Source organism: Macaca thibetana, chromosome 2, assembly GCF_024542745.1.
Source record: "Macaca thibetana thibetana isolate TM-01 chromosome 2, ASM2454274v1, whole genome shotgun sequence".
Taxonomy (NCBI): Eukaryota; Metazoa; Chordata; class Mammalia; order Primates; family Cercopithecidae; genus Macaca; species Macaca thibetana.
Genome location: NC_065579.1, coordinates 9,514,274 through 9,531,749, shown reverse-complemented (window position 1 = coordinate 9,531,749; position 17,476 = coordinate 9,514,274). Strand labels below are relative to the sequence as shown.

General features: G+C 39.4%; 2 protein-coding genes across 13 annotated transcripts in view; one reads left to right on the top strand and one right to left on the bottom strand.

Moving 5' to 3' along the window:
• The window catches only part of LPP (LIM domain containing preferred translocation partner in lipoma), a 739,054-nt gene that overhangs the window by 592,219 nt on the left and 129,359 nt on the right, over window positions 1-17,476 (top strand). For all 10 annotated transcript variants that reach the window (XM_050779290.1, XM_050779294.1, XM_050779289.1 and 7 more), the window contains one exon: window positions 12,646-12,815. In XM_050779290.1, coding sequence (XP_050635247.1) covers window positions 12,646-12,815 — 170 coding nt within the window. The remainder of the gene's footprint in view (window positions 1-12,645; window positions 12,816-17,476) is intronic.
• SST (somatostatin) overlaps window positions 1-17,476 on the bottom strand; it is a 1,150,223-nt gene that overhangs the window by 1,066,827 nt on the left and 65,920 nt on the right. The gene's annotated exons all lie outside the window — the stretch shown is intronic.

The following is a 17,476-nucleotide window of genomic DNA, read 5'->3' as shown; positions in this document are numbered from 1 at the left end:
CCTAGGGCTGAGATTACTATTTATCTTCCACCTATTGCTCAAATGGGTAAAATAGCTTACTCAAAGTCACAGATCATATATATGGTGCAGCTGGAATCAAAACTCAATTATTCTATCTACAGATTTACCACTACTTGAGTAGTTTGTGGTGTTTAAAAAAATAATAAATAACAAGCCGGGCGCAGTGGCTCATACCTGTAATCCCAGCACTTTGGGAGGCTGGGGCAGGTGGATCACCAGGTCAGGAGTTCGAGACCAGCCTGACTAACATGGTGAAACCCTATTTCTACTAAAAATACAAAAAATTAGCCAGGCATGATGGCGTGCGCCTGTAATCCCAGCTACTCGGGAGGCTGAGGCAGGAGAATCACTTGAACCTAGAAGGCAGAGGTTTCTGTGAGCCAAGATTGTGCCATTGCACTCCAGCTTGGGCAACAAGAGCAAAACTCTGTCTCAAAATAATAATAAGTAACAAAGCTAAGCTGGAAAGATTCTGTTAAGTGAATGTTATACATAATACCAACGTATAAAGCAATCATTTTATTACTGGCTGTGGTCAAACAGGGACCAGAGCCTTGACTTCTTTTGCCTCAACACAGCTCTGCAGAACTCACTCACTACACCATATCCTGCTGCTATTCCTTTGGTTTCCAGAACATGCAGATGTACAAATCCAAAACACCACAGTGTTTCAGAGAGAAATGGCATGACTCTACTGGTTCCAATTGTAATGGAGTTCACTTGGTTCTGTAGTCATACAGAAGCCATGTTGTAGACTTAGTGTCTCCCGTGCAATACTCCTACTTACAATGAAAATCTGCTGTTATGTAGAAGGAGAAATTCGTCACGATCAGGCAACAGCGCCTACTAGTGGGAAGAAACTAATATTTGAGGTAGGACACCTGGGAGATAGCTTTGTGCATCTTGAAAGAGTGCTGTACTGAGAGCCCAAAGGCTCTCAGGCCTCATCTCTCCTGACAGCTTGCTATGACATCTTAATCAAGGAATTGCCTCTCTTTTTCCCTTTGTTCTGAGTCTGTAAATGAAGAGGTTGGAATGGCTACTTTCTAAATTTTCTACACATCCTATGACCCTTTAAATCCTCTTAACAGTGTATTATGGGTATTTTGCTACTAAACAGTGAAACAGAATCCCGAGTAAGACGAATTGGCTTCCTAAGGAAGTAATGTGAGGTGAGAATAGCACCATCTTTGGGGCCAGCTCCATTTATGCAGGTAATATAGTATGGTCCAGCTCAAAGATCACTAGACCGGGCTGACTTGCATCTCTGCTACCTACTTCTCAAGTCATGTACAAGGTTATTCATGTGTTAACTAATGTGTTGAGAAGAGGATAATTGTCTCATTTAGCTTTTAGTTGTTATAAGATTCATAAGAGAATCTAGAAATTTTTAAGTTTTATGTGAAACTGCAAATTTATTCTCAGTCTTTATATATCACAATTTTAATTTAGGTTAATTATAATTTTTATTTTCCCCTTTTTGTTCTATATTCTAAATTCGTATCTCCCATGGAGGCAGGTACCGTATGGACAAAGTCTTTTAGTAGTCACATATTGTTTTCGTCCATTTTGTGCTGCTATAGCAGAATAGCTGAGACTGGGTAATTTATAAAGAACAAAAATTTATGTTATCATGGTTCTAGAGGCTGGTAAGTCCAAGATCAAGGCACCAGCAGGGTTCGTTTTCTGGTGAGGGCTACTCTGTGTTTCCAGTATGGTGCTTTGTGCTACATCCTCACATGGCAGACAGTGGAAGAGCAAGCCAGCAGAAGGCCGCATGAAACCGATTTCACAAAGGGCTTTATCCCATTCATGAGGGAGAAGCCAGTATGGCCTAATCAGTACTTTTTAATAACATCACAATATCTACTGCTGAATTTTGGAGGGAACCGATTCAAATCATAGCACACATCTTTTCTAAGATGGAAAGGGTAATATGGTCATTGGAGAAATACTCATTCCTTTGTATATTGGTTTACTATCCAAGCCAGGTGTGGTGGTTCACGCTTGTAATTCCAGCACTTTGGGAGGCCGAGATGGGTGGCTCACCTGAGGTCAAGAGTTTGAGACCAGCCTGGCCAACATGGTGCAACTCCATCTCCACTACAAATACCAAAAAATTAGCCAGGCATGGTGGCACACACCTGTAATCCCAGCTACTCAGGAGGCTGAGGCCAGAGAATTGCTTGAACCTGGGAGGTGGAGGTTGCAGCGAGCCGAGATCGTACCACTGCACTCCAGCCTGGGCGACAGAGTGAGACTCTGTCTCAAAAAAAAAAAAAAAAAAAAAAGTTTAATATCCAGAGAATCTGTTCCATGGTAACACTCTTTTTTGTCTGCTTTCTTCTTTTGTGAAACAGGAAGGTAAGAGGGACACTGGAGAAAACCTACTGTTCTTTACAAAATGAGTCATAGTTCTCCATCTGCAAACTGTGGCTCCCATTTATGTCTTGGTGTCAGTATGACCATTACATGTTATCTACATGGATTCCACCTCATTTGCAACATGTTCTTCTGCCTGAGCTCTGTCCTTTGGATCTGATTTAACTTTACATGGTCTTAAGTCACACATTGAACTCTTAAGTTCTGTAGGCCACTAAGCCTTTTTAAGTTTGAGTATTTTAATTGTTAAAATGAGAGTGATTATAACCCTTGCTTTGCTGCATCCGAATATTACTGAGGGATCAAATGTGTTGATAAATAAGGTAAAGCACTAGACAAATAGAAGGGATGCTTGTTGACTTCACAGGGTGAAGATTATTCTGTTGCTGGCTGCTGAGATACAGTAGCTTTAGAAACACCCCCTTGGGTTGCCTTATTATCAGGTTTGGTCTCAAATAACCAGAATAAATTTGGAGATTTCCTACCACAAAAGCTCAAAGTACCTGGGCAAATTTACCCTTTGAGTGGACCTAAGGGAAATATAGATTCCCATGAGAGAGATCATGGAGCAGATTCAAACCATAAGTCAAAAATAATTGTTGCAATAGTGGTTCTAACTGTACTTGTAAATATTGATTTTTCTGTTAGCAGATCAATCATGAAATAAATTCTAAATATAGAAGACTGGATTAAAAATTAAGACTGAGAATGTGAAAATGTCCATGTGTAAAAATTAAAGAGAAATCTTGCTTTGGCCAAAAGAAATATGGCTGTTTCTGTCAGGAATGTTCTGTGATGTAACCAAGTTTCCTGCCTGGCCAGATAATTTTAGGAATTTTGGACTTTTAAAGTAATAAGTCAGTTTAGAAAACTGGTTAGGTGGATAGATTTAAAGTCAGACTGCCTAAGCGCCAATTCCAGCTTCAATATTTAACTCTGTGGTTGTGGGCAAAGCACGTAATCTCTTTAGGCTGCCTTTTCATCCACTATTATGGAGGTAATGATAGAACCTATATCACAGAGTTGTTGGGGTGATCACATGAGATAATACAATTAAATACTTAACACCTGGCACATAAAAAGTGCTGAATAAATATTGACTATTATCGTCACCCAGGGTTTGAAAATTTTTGTAGGATTAAGATTCAAATGTCTACCGAAAATTCCATCAGTAAAATATTGATAAATATAAATCTTAACTGACTGCCTCAGAGACATAGTGACCTCTATTTTCCACTCATTGACTGTCATCTGTAGAGAACAGTCCAAAGCATGCACCTTTCTGTTCTAGTTGTTATGAGCTCTTTATTTTGAAGTTGAGCTATATACCTCCTGTAGTTTGAAGGAGAAAGAAGTAGGTCTCATGCTGGACACCTTCTAGATGTTACCTTCTCCGAATGTCATAGCTAAGTATTTAAGGCAATTATGATCATCTCCCTCTTAGAGAAGCCTAGGAAAGGTTGCTGCAGTACTTGGCACAGAACAGAAGCTCAGCAAGTACATTTGTTGAGGGATTGACAGAATGGCTGGATAAGTGACTCAACTAAGACCACTTATCTAGTGAGTGCATCTCCTTAGCTGCTTGTTTTGAAAACAAGGAAATTCAGGCTCAGAAAATTTAGAAAACTTGTCTAGGCTGCCAATAGCTAGTAACAAAGGCAAGAATTGCACAGCTGATTTTCTTTACACCGTGTTATATGTAACTGTTCAAAAGATACCATGTATTATACTCGAAAATGCAAAGCGGGGTTGTTTTGTTTTGTTTGTGGTGGTGGTGGTGGTGGTGGTAGTATTTTTGTTTTGTTGTTGTTGGTGGTGGTGGTGGTGGTAGTATTTTTTTTTGTTTGTGGTGGTTTGGTGGGTGGTAGTATTTTTGTTTTGTTTGTGGTGGTGGTGGTGGTGGTGGTAGTATTTTTGTTTTGTTTGTGGTGGTGGTGGTGGTGGTGGTAGTATTTTTGTTTTGTTTGTGGTGGTGGTGGTGGTGGTGGTGTTAGTATTTTTGTTTTGTTTGTGGTGGTGGTGGTGGTGCTGGTAGTATTTTTGTTTTGTTTCTGGTGGTGGTGGTGGTGGTGGTGGTAGTATTTTTGTTTGTGGTGGTGGTGGTGGTGGTGGTTGGTGTATTTTTGTTTGTGGTGGTGGTGGTGGTGTGGTAGTATTTTTGTTTTGTTTGGTGGTGGTGGTGGTGGTGGTGGTGGTAGTATTTTTTTTTGTTGTGGTGGTGGTGGTGGTGGTGGTGGTGGTGGTGGTGGTGGTAGTATTTTTGTTTGTGGTGGTGGTGGTGGTGGGTGGTGCGGGTAGTATTTTTGTTTTGTTTGTTGTTGGTGGTGGTGGTGGTGGTGGTGGTGGTAGTATTTTTGTTTGTGGTGGTGGTGGTGGTGGTAGTATTTTTGTTTGTGGTGGTGGTGGTGGTGGTAGTATTTTTGTTGTTGTTGTTGGTGGTGGTGGTGGTAGTATTTTTGTTTATGGTGGTGGTGGTGGTGGTGGTGGTGCGGGTAGTATTTTTGTTTTGTTTGTGGTGGTGGTGGTGGTGGTGGTGGTGGTGGTGCTGGTAGTATTTTTGTTTTTTTGTTGTTGGTGGTGGTGGTGGTGGTGGTGTGGTGGTGGTGTTGTTGTTGGTGGTGGTGGTGGTGGTGGTGGTAGTATTTTTGTTTGTGGTGGTGGTGGTGGTGCTGGTAGTATTTTTGTTGTTTGTGGTGGTGGTGCTGGTAGTATTTTTGTTTGTGGTGGTGGTGGTGGTGGTGGTGATATTTTTGTTTGTGGTGGTGGTGGTGGTGGTAGTAGTATTTTTGTCTTGTTTTTGCTGCTTTTCCTGAGAGTGGAAGTTGTTATCAAAAAGTTAGTGTCATGACTACTGTGTGTAGATGTTATTAGTTTCGCCACGGTTGGGAACAGGGCTTGTGTTGCCCAACTTGCTGCCCCTCTTGGCCTAATGTTAAAGTTCCAGTTTCCTAGAATGTAGCCCCTGGGAGATTTGGCACTAGCCATCACTGCGTTCTAATACCCCGGAACAAACTACTCTTTGTGGAACCCAGAAGCACCCAGTCCTTGTTACAGCAATGGTTCTCAAACTCACATTCCTGATGGGAAGCTAGAGTCAAAGGGTCAACACCCAAGAGCTGCAGTGGAGGACCATCACTTTCACTAAGATCCCCTGAGACTTGTGGGGGTGGAGAAGTGATGCTGGCCCTTCCTCTTTCCCTGCAGGTGTTCATGGGTTCTGCTCCCAAACAATACTGATATAGGTCAGAATTATGATTGAATTATATACATAGAAACATGTGCTGATTGAGAAAATGGTCAGACCTGGTTCCAGTCTCAGCCCCACTGCATTCTACCTTTGAGACTTTGGCCAGGTGATGGAACCTCGGGTTTCTTATCTAAAAAGGAGAATAATTGGTTGGTAAGACTAAATGAAAGAATGTATGTGAAGTGCTTAGGACAGTGCTGAGCACAGATAAAAATGCACAATAATTTTCTGTTTTTTGTTAGGTTCCTTCACAATACATATATTTACATCAGCGAAACATGCTTGCTTTTGCAACCTTCTGTGGGACTCCCCCTCCTAATTTACCACCTCACCTGAAGGTCTAAGCTAAGCAAATCTCTATCTATAAATGAATCACATCGTGGTTAGACTTTATAACAACTTCCCCTTACCAGGAGATCACTCAGCCTTCACTTCATCTCATCTGGTTTGCTGCCCGGGCCTTTGTCCACTCATTCCTGAACTCCTGTCCCTGACGACCTTGGGGTTTTGGCTTGTCGTGTGTGTTGTGTTTTTCTTTTTTAACTTTAGCTTAATTTCTCTTTTTGGACTAAGATGTTAAAATGTTTCTTTATTTGACTGTCTCCGAAGGTGTTTTGTGTCTACCACTCATCCTAGTGGCAGTCATTGATCCTTTTCTTGTTGCGAGTGTCTGAGCGTGGGTGTGTGTGAGTGTGTATATGTATGTGTAGAGGGAAAAACAAGAGAGAGGGAAACAGACATTGGAGCCACCTTTCCCCCACTGTCCACGGACCTGTTGAACCTGCAAGCCTCTCTACAGAATCAGATCTATACAAGTACAGCGACAGAACTACATGTGTCCTACAGTCCAGCTTTTAAGATTTGATAAAAACTCCTGTATTCACAGAGCTACGTGGCAGTAACCACAGGAGACTGGATATTGCTACATTATGTAAAGGCAGAGTCCCAAGAAAATAGTGAGAACTCAGTTTGATGCATCATGTGATATGTGATTTCTTACTTTGCATGGCTATCCATTGACATTCTTTGTGGATTCTGTATTGTCTAAGGCTACAGCAGTACCATATGATAAATTCATCGGCAACCCAAAAGAAGCCTGTTCTATCGGAGTGCTTCCAATTAATATAAGTAAACCGCTTTCTCTGGCTCAATGCTACCAAAATATTTTATGAGAAAATTTAGCTGATTCTGCTCATGTATATTTCCAATGGATGGAAAGCCATTGCAAACTTTTCAAACTAAAATATAAAGACAGCATTAGGGAGAATCCTCTCTGTGGTAAAAAACAACATGTATTATGATGCCTTAGGAATTTCTTTTTTTCAGCCAACTCGTGGTTGAGCAGTCTGTCCCCAAACTGTTTTGCATGCAGATGAAACCTGTTTGGGCGATACTTGTCAGCTTTTATTCTGACAAGCAGGACAGAAATAGGCACCCCCTGGAACACTGAGTTTGACTTGACTCAACATAGAATCACCTGGAAAGTTTTAAAAGTTTCTCTCCTGTAATATCCCACCCCCAGACCAATGAAATCAGAATCTTTGGAGTTGGGAACCAGGGATCAAGATTTTCTTTTAAGTTTCCTAGATGATTGCAAGCTACAGGCAAGATTGAGTCACTGTCCTAGAATATAAGCAGCTTAAGAAACAAGTTGTCTATTATTACATGCCTCAATACTACAGAGTCCATGAAATAAAAGCTTTGGTCATAAGAAAATGCCACCATCCTAGAGCCTTCAGTTAACGTCATATGGACCTGTCATATAAAGAATGCAAACTCATTCTGTTATCTTTTTGTGCCTTCAGTGGAAGATCATTTCTAAATCAGCTTAATGGAAACTGTGCTTCAGGAAAATAACTTCAGTAGCCATATGTAGGATAAATTGGAGCAGGTTTTGTTTCTAGGAATACGTTGCCATCATTTCACTACCCTTATATAATCTTATTGATTCAACTTTTAGAACCAAGACTTTTTTCAGAATATATTGAAGAATGTGCTTAATGGGAATGCTGATATATCATACAATTGGCATATAGAGCTTCCATTCATTATCATATTTAAAGGTACAATATTAATTTTGCTTGTGCTTAAAATGTCTATTATAATTCAAGTAGCAAGGAAGACATGAAGACAAATGTGACCTGGCTTGATGTCTGCCCATATTTAATACTTTACATTTGATGGTGAATAATGGGAAAGTTTGGGAGTATGTCATCCCCAGTCACCATGGCATCAACTCCCAAAATGGCTATGGACAGCTTTGGTCCTGCCTCAAAACAAGCACTGCTTGCAAAAGAGGGTCTGTGGCTTATTTTTATCAGTTGTGTAGTGATCACAGGAAAAACATTTTAAATAAAAAGTTTATTTTGCCATCATGAAAGAAACAAATTCATATTACCAAAAGAGAAAATAAATATGACAAGCCAGCCTGGTGCAGTGGTTCATGCCTGTAATCCCGGCACCTTGGGACGCCAAGGTTGAAGGACTGCATGAGCCCAGGAGCTCGAGACCAGCCTGGGAAGCACGACAAGACCCTATCTCTATAGGAAAAAATTAAAAATTAGCTGGGCTTGGTGGCATGTGCCTGTAGTCCCAGCTACTGGTGGCAAGGGCTGAGGGAGGAGGATCACGTGAGCCCAGGAGTTCAAGGGTGTAGTGAGCCATGATTGCACTATTGCTTTCCAGCCTGGGCAACAGAATGAGATCCTGTTAAAAAAAAAAAACTTGAAAACCCATATCACACTATTCTACTTCCCTTGTTCAACCTGTAGATTTGCCTGGAATGCCACTCTTCACCCATGCCGTTCATAAAAATGACTTGTTAACATTCTAACTCTTCAGATTAGCTCCATTACTAAGACTTCTGTAAAGCCTTTCTGTTGGTAAGAGGAAGTAAATCACAGATATCAGAACAATCAGGAAGCCATTGCAATAGCCCTTGAAAGGAAGCGTGATTAGGTAGTAGGCGTGTGGTGGAAAGCAGGCATTTCCAAGACATTGCTGAGGTTGCTGTAGATGGGAGAGCGGAGGTGAAGGGTAAGAATTGATGGCTGAATCTAGAGTCAGTACAAAGCAATATATAAAATAAGTAATAGTATATAAACACCCTTTTTTGTTTTGTTTGGAAATCTTAATTCACTGACAAAGTTCCCCATAGGCTGCCGACCCTCTGTCATAGGATCTTTTGATTGACTGTGCTCAGCATTGCCGACCAGCTCTTCACACCAGCCCTTGTCTGAGCTAATCGACTGTGTTTCCTTCGTGCTCCAATGCCTTGAAGTTCGGTACTATTCTCCTGGTTTCTCATGTTTAAAAGTGCCGAAATACTTGTCTAAAAGATGGGCGTTAAGATTGTGGTGTGCTTTTAATAATGTGTGATGTAAGTCCTTCTAGAGGCAAGCATACACAATGCTTGAGTAACTTTCTCTCCATTCTGAATCTCTCCCTAAAGGACATAGTTTGTAAATGTTTGTTCATGTGAAAAGGAAAGATTTGGGTACCTTTTCTGTCCTGCTGATGTGTGGGGCTATTTTTATTTTTTGTTCTTTGCTCTTTTTCTGTACTTGTGATTTAAAGGTGCCAGACTGGTCGCCCTCAAGGCTGGTGTCCCCAGTGTATACCAAGAATAGAAGAAATAATGAGAGGCAGAAGAACTAGCTATGTCTGGGTCCAGCATATTAGGCTGACCCACTCTGGAGGAATATTCTCCAAAGCATAAAATAGATCATTCCTTAGGAAGGCAGTCCATCTGTTTTCATAGCTGAGAAGGCAAAACCATGTCATGCCATCACAGAGCCACTGCATTGTTTTGGTATCCAAGCCATAGTCACCCATTCTCTCTGTGAGGGAAAACTAGAATGTGTTTCCCTCTTCCACCCCTACCTGTCAAAATTCCAACCTTGAAGGTTGGGTTCAAATGCTTCTTTCTCCACAAAACCTTTCCTGAGCCCTGGTGAATGCGGTTTTCCTTCCACATTCCGTAGCACTTGCTTCTAAGACGTGTGACATGCTTTGTCATGTGACTATTGCATGTAGGTTGTCTTGACTGGGAGAGGCACTGACATCGCTGAATTCATTTTTGTATATCACACAGAAGCAGAACATAGTTGTGGGCAAGAGTAGATACTTGAGGTTGAATAGTGGACCATTTCAAAGCTTATCTTTTCAGCCTGACCTTTAAGGCTTTGCTCTGGCCATTCCCTCTAAATCAGTGATTGAAGTTTGCTCCCACATCCTCATGGGTAGCTATCAAACTCTCCATAAACCATGTAGGCGCAGGTTCTTGGATTCCAGGTATTACACTTTGGGCATCATAGTCTGAATCAAAATTGCTACTTCAGCTGCTTAGTAGACTGCCATTACCAATAGTTTAATATTTAATGAGAACTACTTTTGGGGAGGGGGGGAAATGTGGTCCACAGATCCCTGATAGCCCCTCATGTACTATGTAGTGAATCTGCTTGACACCTAGAAAAGGGAAGAGTAATGTAGAAAAAGGATTTTGTTGACCTGCCTGCATTTAACGAATGTGAAATGTAAAATTATAGCTTTCACAGGAATCTAATATGCTTTTAATAATCATATGGAGTGGTAATCCATTTACTCCTAATCTCTAATTCGTTTTCTGCAATGAAATGTTGTCAAAAGGTGGCATGAAGCTGTTAGAATTTAAGCACAATTTTCAAACATAGCACAGTTTTGTGTGTGTGTGGTTTTGGTTTTTTTCCTTTTCAGAATAATTACAAAAATAGTGCCATATGAAATAGTTATGTTACTGTTGGCAGGAAAGTCCAAAATGTTATCTCATAATAAAAACAGGTACAAGTTCAGTCTTGGATAAAAACTTTTAAAGTCTGCCACAAACAAATACTATACAAAATTTTTTCATCAAATGTCAAGACTGTGGTATCAAGACTTTATAATGATATCAACTGTAGTGGTGACAGCTTAGTTTCCAATACTTTAACTCTTTTTCCAGCACTTCATATTTCTTTTTTTTTCTTTCTTTTTTTTTTTTTTTTTTTTTTTTTTTTTTTTTGAGACAGAGTCTCACTCTGTCCCCCAGGCTGAAGTGCAGTGGTGCCATCTCGGCTCACTGCACTGCCTCCCAGGTTCAAGCGATTCTCCTGCCTCAGCCTCCTGAGTAGCTGTGGTTACAGGCACGCACCACCATGGCCAGCTAGTTTTTGTATTTTTCATAGAGACGGGATTTCACCATGTTGACCAGGCTGGTCTTGAACTCCTCACCTCAGGTGATCCGCCCACCTCAGCCTCCCAAAGTGCTGGGATTGCAGACATGAGTCACCACACCCAGCCTTCATATTTCTTATTCCTTAGGGGAAAAAAAAAAAAAAAAAAAAACTTAAAGTGTATACTTTGGGTTATATTTAAAGTCGCATTCAAATCTCGCAACAGGATATAAAGAAATACTTTTCAGAGCCAAATACAACTGGAGAGAATTAGAAATAAATTTACCTTGTTTTCTCTCAGGTTGAAACATCTAGCCCTCCCATGTTTGAGTGTGAAATGGCTGTCAATCCAATGTGATGGACTGCTGAAATCAGTCTGCGGTGACAAGTCTCTCCGTAATGCTCCCTCACGTCAGATCTGTGTTAATCCTGATGCACACAACTGGGAATAGGCACTATAGCATAGTGGTTAAGAGCATAGATGCTGAAGTTAGACTGCTTAGGCTGGAAGTTAGTTAACCATTTGTGTGACTCAGTTTCCTCATCTGTAAAATAGGCATAATAACAGTACCTGCCTATACATCGTTGTGAATATGGAATGAATTATTATATCTAAAGCCCCTAGAAAAACGTCTGACGTATGTGAAGCACTGCATTTGCTATACCTTATCTATCAAAGCCTACAGCTTCTGACTGACATTCCCAGTGTTCTATAACTATTAGATAGAACTTTTTTTAACTTAGTAGAAACAAAGACTAGGAAAGGAAACTAGATGTGGACCTGACGTCTGGGTCAAGATTCCCATGATGGAGGCAGATAGAGATATGGATGCCAACCAGCATAATGCCTCTCACTGATATAAATATTTGTCTGAATTTATATTTTATTGTTATTATTTAAAGCTTACGACAGATTTTAAAAACTGAGACCTGATGTCCATATGTAGGCCAGATGCCACATTAATCAATTTAAGAATGCTGGAGCTTTGCAGAATACTCATTAAATGAACAACGAGAACCGTGGCCCTGAGAGACTCAAAACCCTACAGTATATGAAACTATTGCAGGATGTGTGGATGTTCAAAGGAATAACAGACTTGGAAGCAATGTTCACTGAATTTTGATGTGTTAAAGGGTGTCAAGTCCAAGAGAGAGATAAGGTCTCAGAAGACAGAACTAGAACCATGGGGTAAGCAGTTAGAATAAGGAAGCATTATGGCTCGATAGGAGAAAGAAACTTTTAGCCTTCAAAGCGATCTAGAAATTAAAGGACTGCCTCGTGATCTGCCTGTCACAGAGGGCTGGCTGCAGAGGTTTTACAATCAGGGCTTTTGTAAAAGGAACTAAAATTTGAGTTTGGACCCAGTTATCCTATATTCTAACTGAATGTGTAGAATCTCCAAGAAGAAAGGCTCTTCTGTACTGTTTTATAGATTGTGCCTTCCACTCCAAATGTCCTGAGTCATGTTCCTTTTATACTTGCATGTGAGATGAGAGTCAGAGCACTGACCTCAAAGCCAGCGACCGGGTTCTACTGTTCCTTTCTGCAAGAACTTAGACTGTGAGACTCAACCTCCTCAGCTGCTTAATGGAAAATCCCCACCATGCCAATCTTGCAGAGGATAGGGGTGGCTGTACTGGTCATCTTGCTGGGGTAATGGGGTAATAGTACTGGGGTAATGACGGCAGGTATGGTGGTTCTGTTGCCACTGGTGTTGTGAACCTGCTCTCTCCTCCACTTTGGCTTTAGCAGGACTGAAGTGCTCCCTGGTGTGTTCTTATCAAACCCTTTTTTTTTTTTTCCAGGCCGCTGTGCTCGGTGTGGAGAAAACGTAGTTGGGGAAGGTACAGGATGCACTGCCATGGATCAGGTCTTCCACGTGGATTGTTTTACCTGCATCATCTGCAACAACAAGCTCCGAGGGCAGCCGTTCTATGCTGTGGAAAAGAAAGCATACTGCGAGCCCTGCTACATTGTAAGTTCCAGATTTGTTCCTCAAACGCTTTGCAAAGATGTCTTCTGTGGCTGAATGGCAGTCACTCCACATGGAATATAGCCATCAGATCTTTACTTCTTCCTAGACTTCAAAATGTGTGTGGTGTGTGTGTGCGTGCGTGCGTAAATTAGCATATTGTAATTTTTTTCTACACATCCCCCATTCATATGCGATCAGAAAGGTGTATTAGCGTGGGACTGCCCTTCAGTTACTGGTCTGCTGGGAAGATCATTAGCCTGTGGCTTTTAAGCATGTATGTACAAGCTAAAATTTTCTTTCTTGAAGCATCAGAAAGCTTTCCAAGTAGCTGACTCACACCTCTTATAAGATCTCACCCTACATTTGAAGTGCCCAGTATTTTCAGGGAAACTTTACAGAATCTCTGGACTTGTCAGTTCTCTTCTGGAATACTGGGCCCTTTGAGTCACTTTTTATCTACCAAAATGTTTCTTCCCCCTCTTATCCAACAGGTGCAATGATGTAAACAGGGGAACTGTTTTTTATAAAGCACCTTAGAGAGAAATGAACAATAATGCTGACTGAGCTAATCATTGTTTTCTTTTATTACAGAACACAAAACTATATTTTAATAATATCCCTGGGTAACTAAAAAATTCTCAGTCATGTTACCTTAGAGTTTTTGCAATGCTCCTTACTTAATCTACCTATTAAACTCTTCTCTGTTAGAATAATTTGATGAATGAACACAGGCTTTTTTCATCTAGTGTAAGTTTCTTTGCTATCCTTCAGCATGATTTTAATCTTTGTTTAACACATGTTGATGGGAAAAGTAGTGTTTTTATTTGTTTGTTATGTAAACCCACAAAACAGTCATGGTTTGTCCGTCAGTGCCCAGGGATTTCAACATAAAAGAAACCTTGGTTTCTTCACCAAGGTATTGGGAGTCATACTTGGCTTTACAAGGTTCACATTTATTGAAGACTTTTTGGGCCTGGTTGGTATTTTCCTATAACTTGGCAGCTCTAACTCATTGTAACCTTGGGGTCTGTAGCACAGATCTGGAAGTTCGTCAAGATTAAGACTTTGTAGGATTAAATGTGGCTTTGCATCTGTCTTAGGTTCAATTTTATTTCATTTTCTTTCCAAAGGTAACTTAAACACATGTAACATCATTTCTTTCCAAAGGTAACTTAAACACATGTAGAGCCATACAGTGGTAGAGTTGGAAAAAAAAATCTTAAAATCGTTTGCGTAATTACCCTCTTTAGCAATGAGAATGCCAAGACATGGAGAGGAGGAAAGCGACTTCGTATGACCTATCATTAGTGTCAGAACCAAGGCTGCATTCCGTTATTCACACTCCACAGTCTTAGATTCTTTGCAGATGCTACGTGGTTTTCGTTTTCCTACATACAGCCACCCCTATCCTCTGCAAGATTGACATGGTGGGGATTTTCCATTAATCAACTAAGGAGGTTGAGTCTCATAGTCTAAGCTCTTGCAGAAAGGAACAGTAGAACCCGGTCGCTGGCTTTGAGGTCAGTGCTCTGACTCTCATCTCACATGCAAGTATAAAAGGAACATGACTCAGGACGTTTGGAGTGGAAGGCACAATCTATAAAACAGTACAGAAGAACCTTTCTTCTAGGAGATTCTACACATTCAGTGGAGGACAGAGCAGGTTCATAACAGTACACAACAGTACAGTAATGTACTGTTGATCTAGAAGGAGCAATTATGCACAAGGGGAAGTCTAGTAAACAAAAGCTTACCTCTTTAGAATATCAGAATATTTCAAATATCACCCTTTGAAATCTGTATTGAAAAAAGAAAGGCATTACATACTTCCTTGCCTCTTGAAACAGACTAAACCGGGTGTCATTCGCAATGGCTTGGGACCACGTCTATGAAGTTATTTATTGCCATGAGCCCTAAGGTAGTGATGTTGGCAGAGTGTGCAGAGGCACCTAGGATTGTCCTTACACCAAGTAAATACATACTGCTGTGTTATTTTATAGCTCTTGTGTCTATTTTTTATCCCTTTTTGACTCCATGGTTGATTTTTGCTACTTTAATGATGCTACTGTGGCAGCCTTCTTCAGTTGTTTTGTTTCAACCCTTGTTAGCTAGAAATCATATAGACAGTATTGGGAAACAATGTAACAGGGTGGGAAGAACATGAGTTTGAATTTGGTTCCATCACTTAATGCTTCTTCTTCTTGGGAAAGTTATTTATTCTTTCTAAGTATTAGTTGCCTCATCTATATAATGGGGACGATGGCAGTTATTTTCCCCAAAGGCTCATGAAGAAGAAATGAGACAATCCTTGTAAAGCACACTGGGCCTCTTCAGGGAAAGTAGTAGAATAAATGTTATTCTGGGATTAACTTTAATGAAGTTTCTGGACCTGTTTAATATTTCTGAATGTGGGAACCTTACATGTGCGGTGAAATTCACTGGGCTTTAGGAAATTATTATAACCTCTCAGACATACTCTTCCCATTTTTACATGTTTGCTTGCTTTTCTGAGTGTGTAACAAAACTGGAGAAGGTCTAATCTGACTAAATAATAGGTTTCTGTAGTGTGTGGGTTCAAGTTTCTATCTCCATTCCAGGCATAGGATGGGTCTCTGTGATTCTGTAGGACGCCAGCCCCTTCTTCTTTGGTTTGTTGTTACTATACTATGCTTATGACAAGGAAAACTATCTGGGAGAGGTTTAATTACATACTTGGAAGAGCTGGATGAATTCAAATAATGGAAATTCTAACCTTTTTTTTTTACTTATTTTCCTCATAAGAACATTTAATCAAGGTTTTTCTTTAATGAGATCTATTTGTGGTGACTCTAAAATGTAATTTAATTCTTATCAGAATTCAGTTAAGCTTTACTCAAAGACAATATTGATTCAATATTGATTCGCGTTTAGCACAGCCCTCAAGCCCTCAGATGGATGTATCAGAACTTTGATTTCTTCTGAACTTTTATAAGTCCAATAGGCTGCATACTAGAAGTGTATGGAGGTTGAGGAAACTGGGCAAATGAAATAAAACAAGTTTGCTTTGAAGATAGTTTGCATTAAGGAGGATCCTAGAACTGTGCATCTCTCTTGGAACCAAAGGCCTTAGAACTGGAGGCATTTTCTATGTGATCCAGCAAAATTGCCTTTGGTTACACTGTTGAAAACTGATGTCTAAAAGGTATTCCATACAAACCAGAGCAAACCTAATCCTTGGCCATCAGTCAGTGTGTCTTTTTTTTTTTTTTTTTAATTGATGGAATGAGAATATTCAAGATGGTGGCTTAATTATTTTTGTATAAGGACCACCATGTTTGATACTCTGAGTTCAGGAATGAGACCAGTCTAGTATAAATTAAATTTACTTCTGCGTAAATTGGTTGTTGATCAACTTAAGATCCTATTAAAATGAAATATTTACATGATTTTGAGGGAAAATGCACCAGCAATGTCTTCAGCTTTGGTTCAATGATTTTTAATATTTTCCCGTGGTTTATTGAGTTTGTTCTTAATCCTCATGCTTAAGTAGGTATGATTAAACAGTCTGATTCAGTATAGCATTGTAATTCTCTTTAATCATTTTACATATTTTGTTTTCTATTTTTTATTTATTAACCTAATACAAATGTTCATATAGTTTTGTGTTGTTAGTATTCATTTTTAACTTTTTATCTGTTTAGTTTTACATTTAGATTACACACTTCATTTTAAAACCATTTGCCAGTCAAAAGATATTGTGTGTTTTGCAATCTTTTAGAATTGTAAATAACATGCCTATAGTTAATAAAAACTTTATTCTTTATTTTGAATTACATCCTTAGCATAATTTCTTTGATTTGTATTACCAAATCAAATTTAATCTGGAAGACTTTTGTGTTACCTTGCTAGATTTCTTTAGAAATATTTTTCTAACTTATAGAACCATCAACAATAATGAAACTATATGTTAAAATGCAATCTATCCCCTATGGGAGAAGTTTATTTATATTTTTTGAACGAATGTAATAAGCACATTATGTCATAGTTATTTTAGGTTTCTGTAATTATTAGCAAAATCAATGAGATGCCTCTCTTCTTTGGTGATATGTCTCTTGAAAGCCTAGTTTTAGTTATTCTTATATATTTGAATATGTAAACAGATTAAAATAAAGATCACTAAAACTTTGTTGGGAAGTGATATAAATAGAATGTATTTATCCTAATTCTAGCTCTCCTGGTGTGACCTTAGGTAAATCATTTAGCTCCTGAGTATCGGTGTCCTCATTTATGAAAGGGAGATATTAATTTCTTCTAGGTCTTCAAAGATAAGGAATAAGCAGTTGCGATATTTTGTATACATGAAATTATTTACATATATTAATATAAGTGCTTAATCTGATTAATAGAATTTTTATCATTGCTTTTTTTTCCATTTAGTATAATGTGATACAATATAGAAACCCTGTAAATCTGGGGCAATTTCTTGGCTGTAGTTGCTATGGAACTACTGAAATAAATAAATGTCATGGAAGGAATATAAGGACACATATTAGAAGAAGAGGTTCATGCTTTGCTTAAGAAGATTTTTTATGTTGGTGTGAATATGAAGGGCAGCAACAATGCCTCCTGCTTATGTACCCTTCTGCACATAAAGAGACAGCCTTACACATAAGTATAGTTTT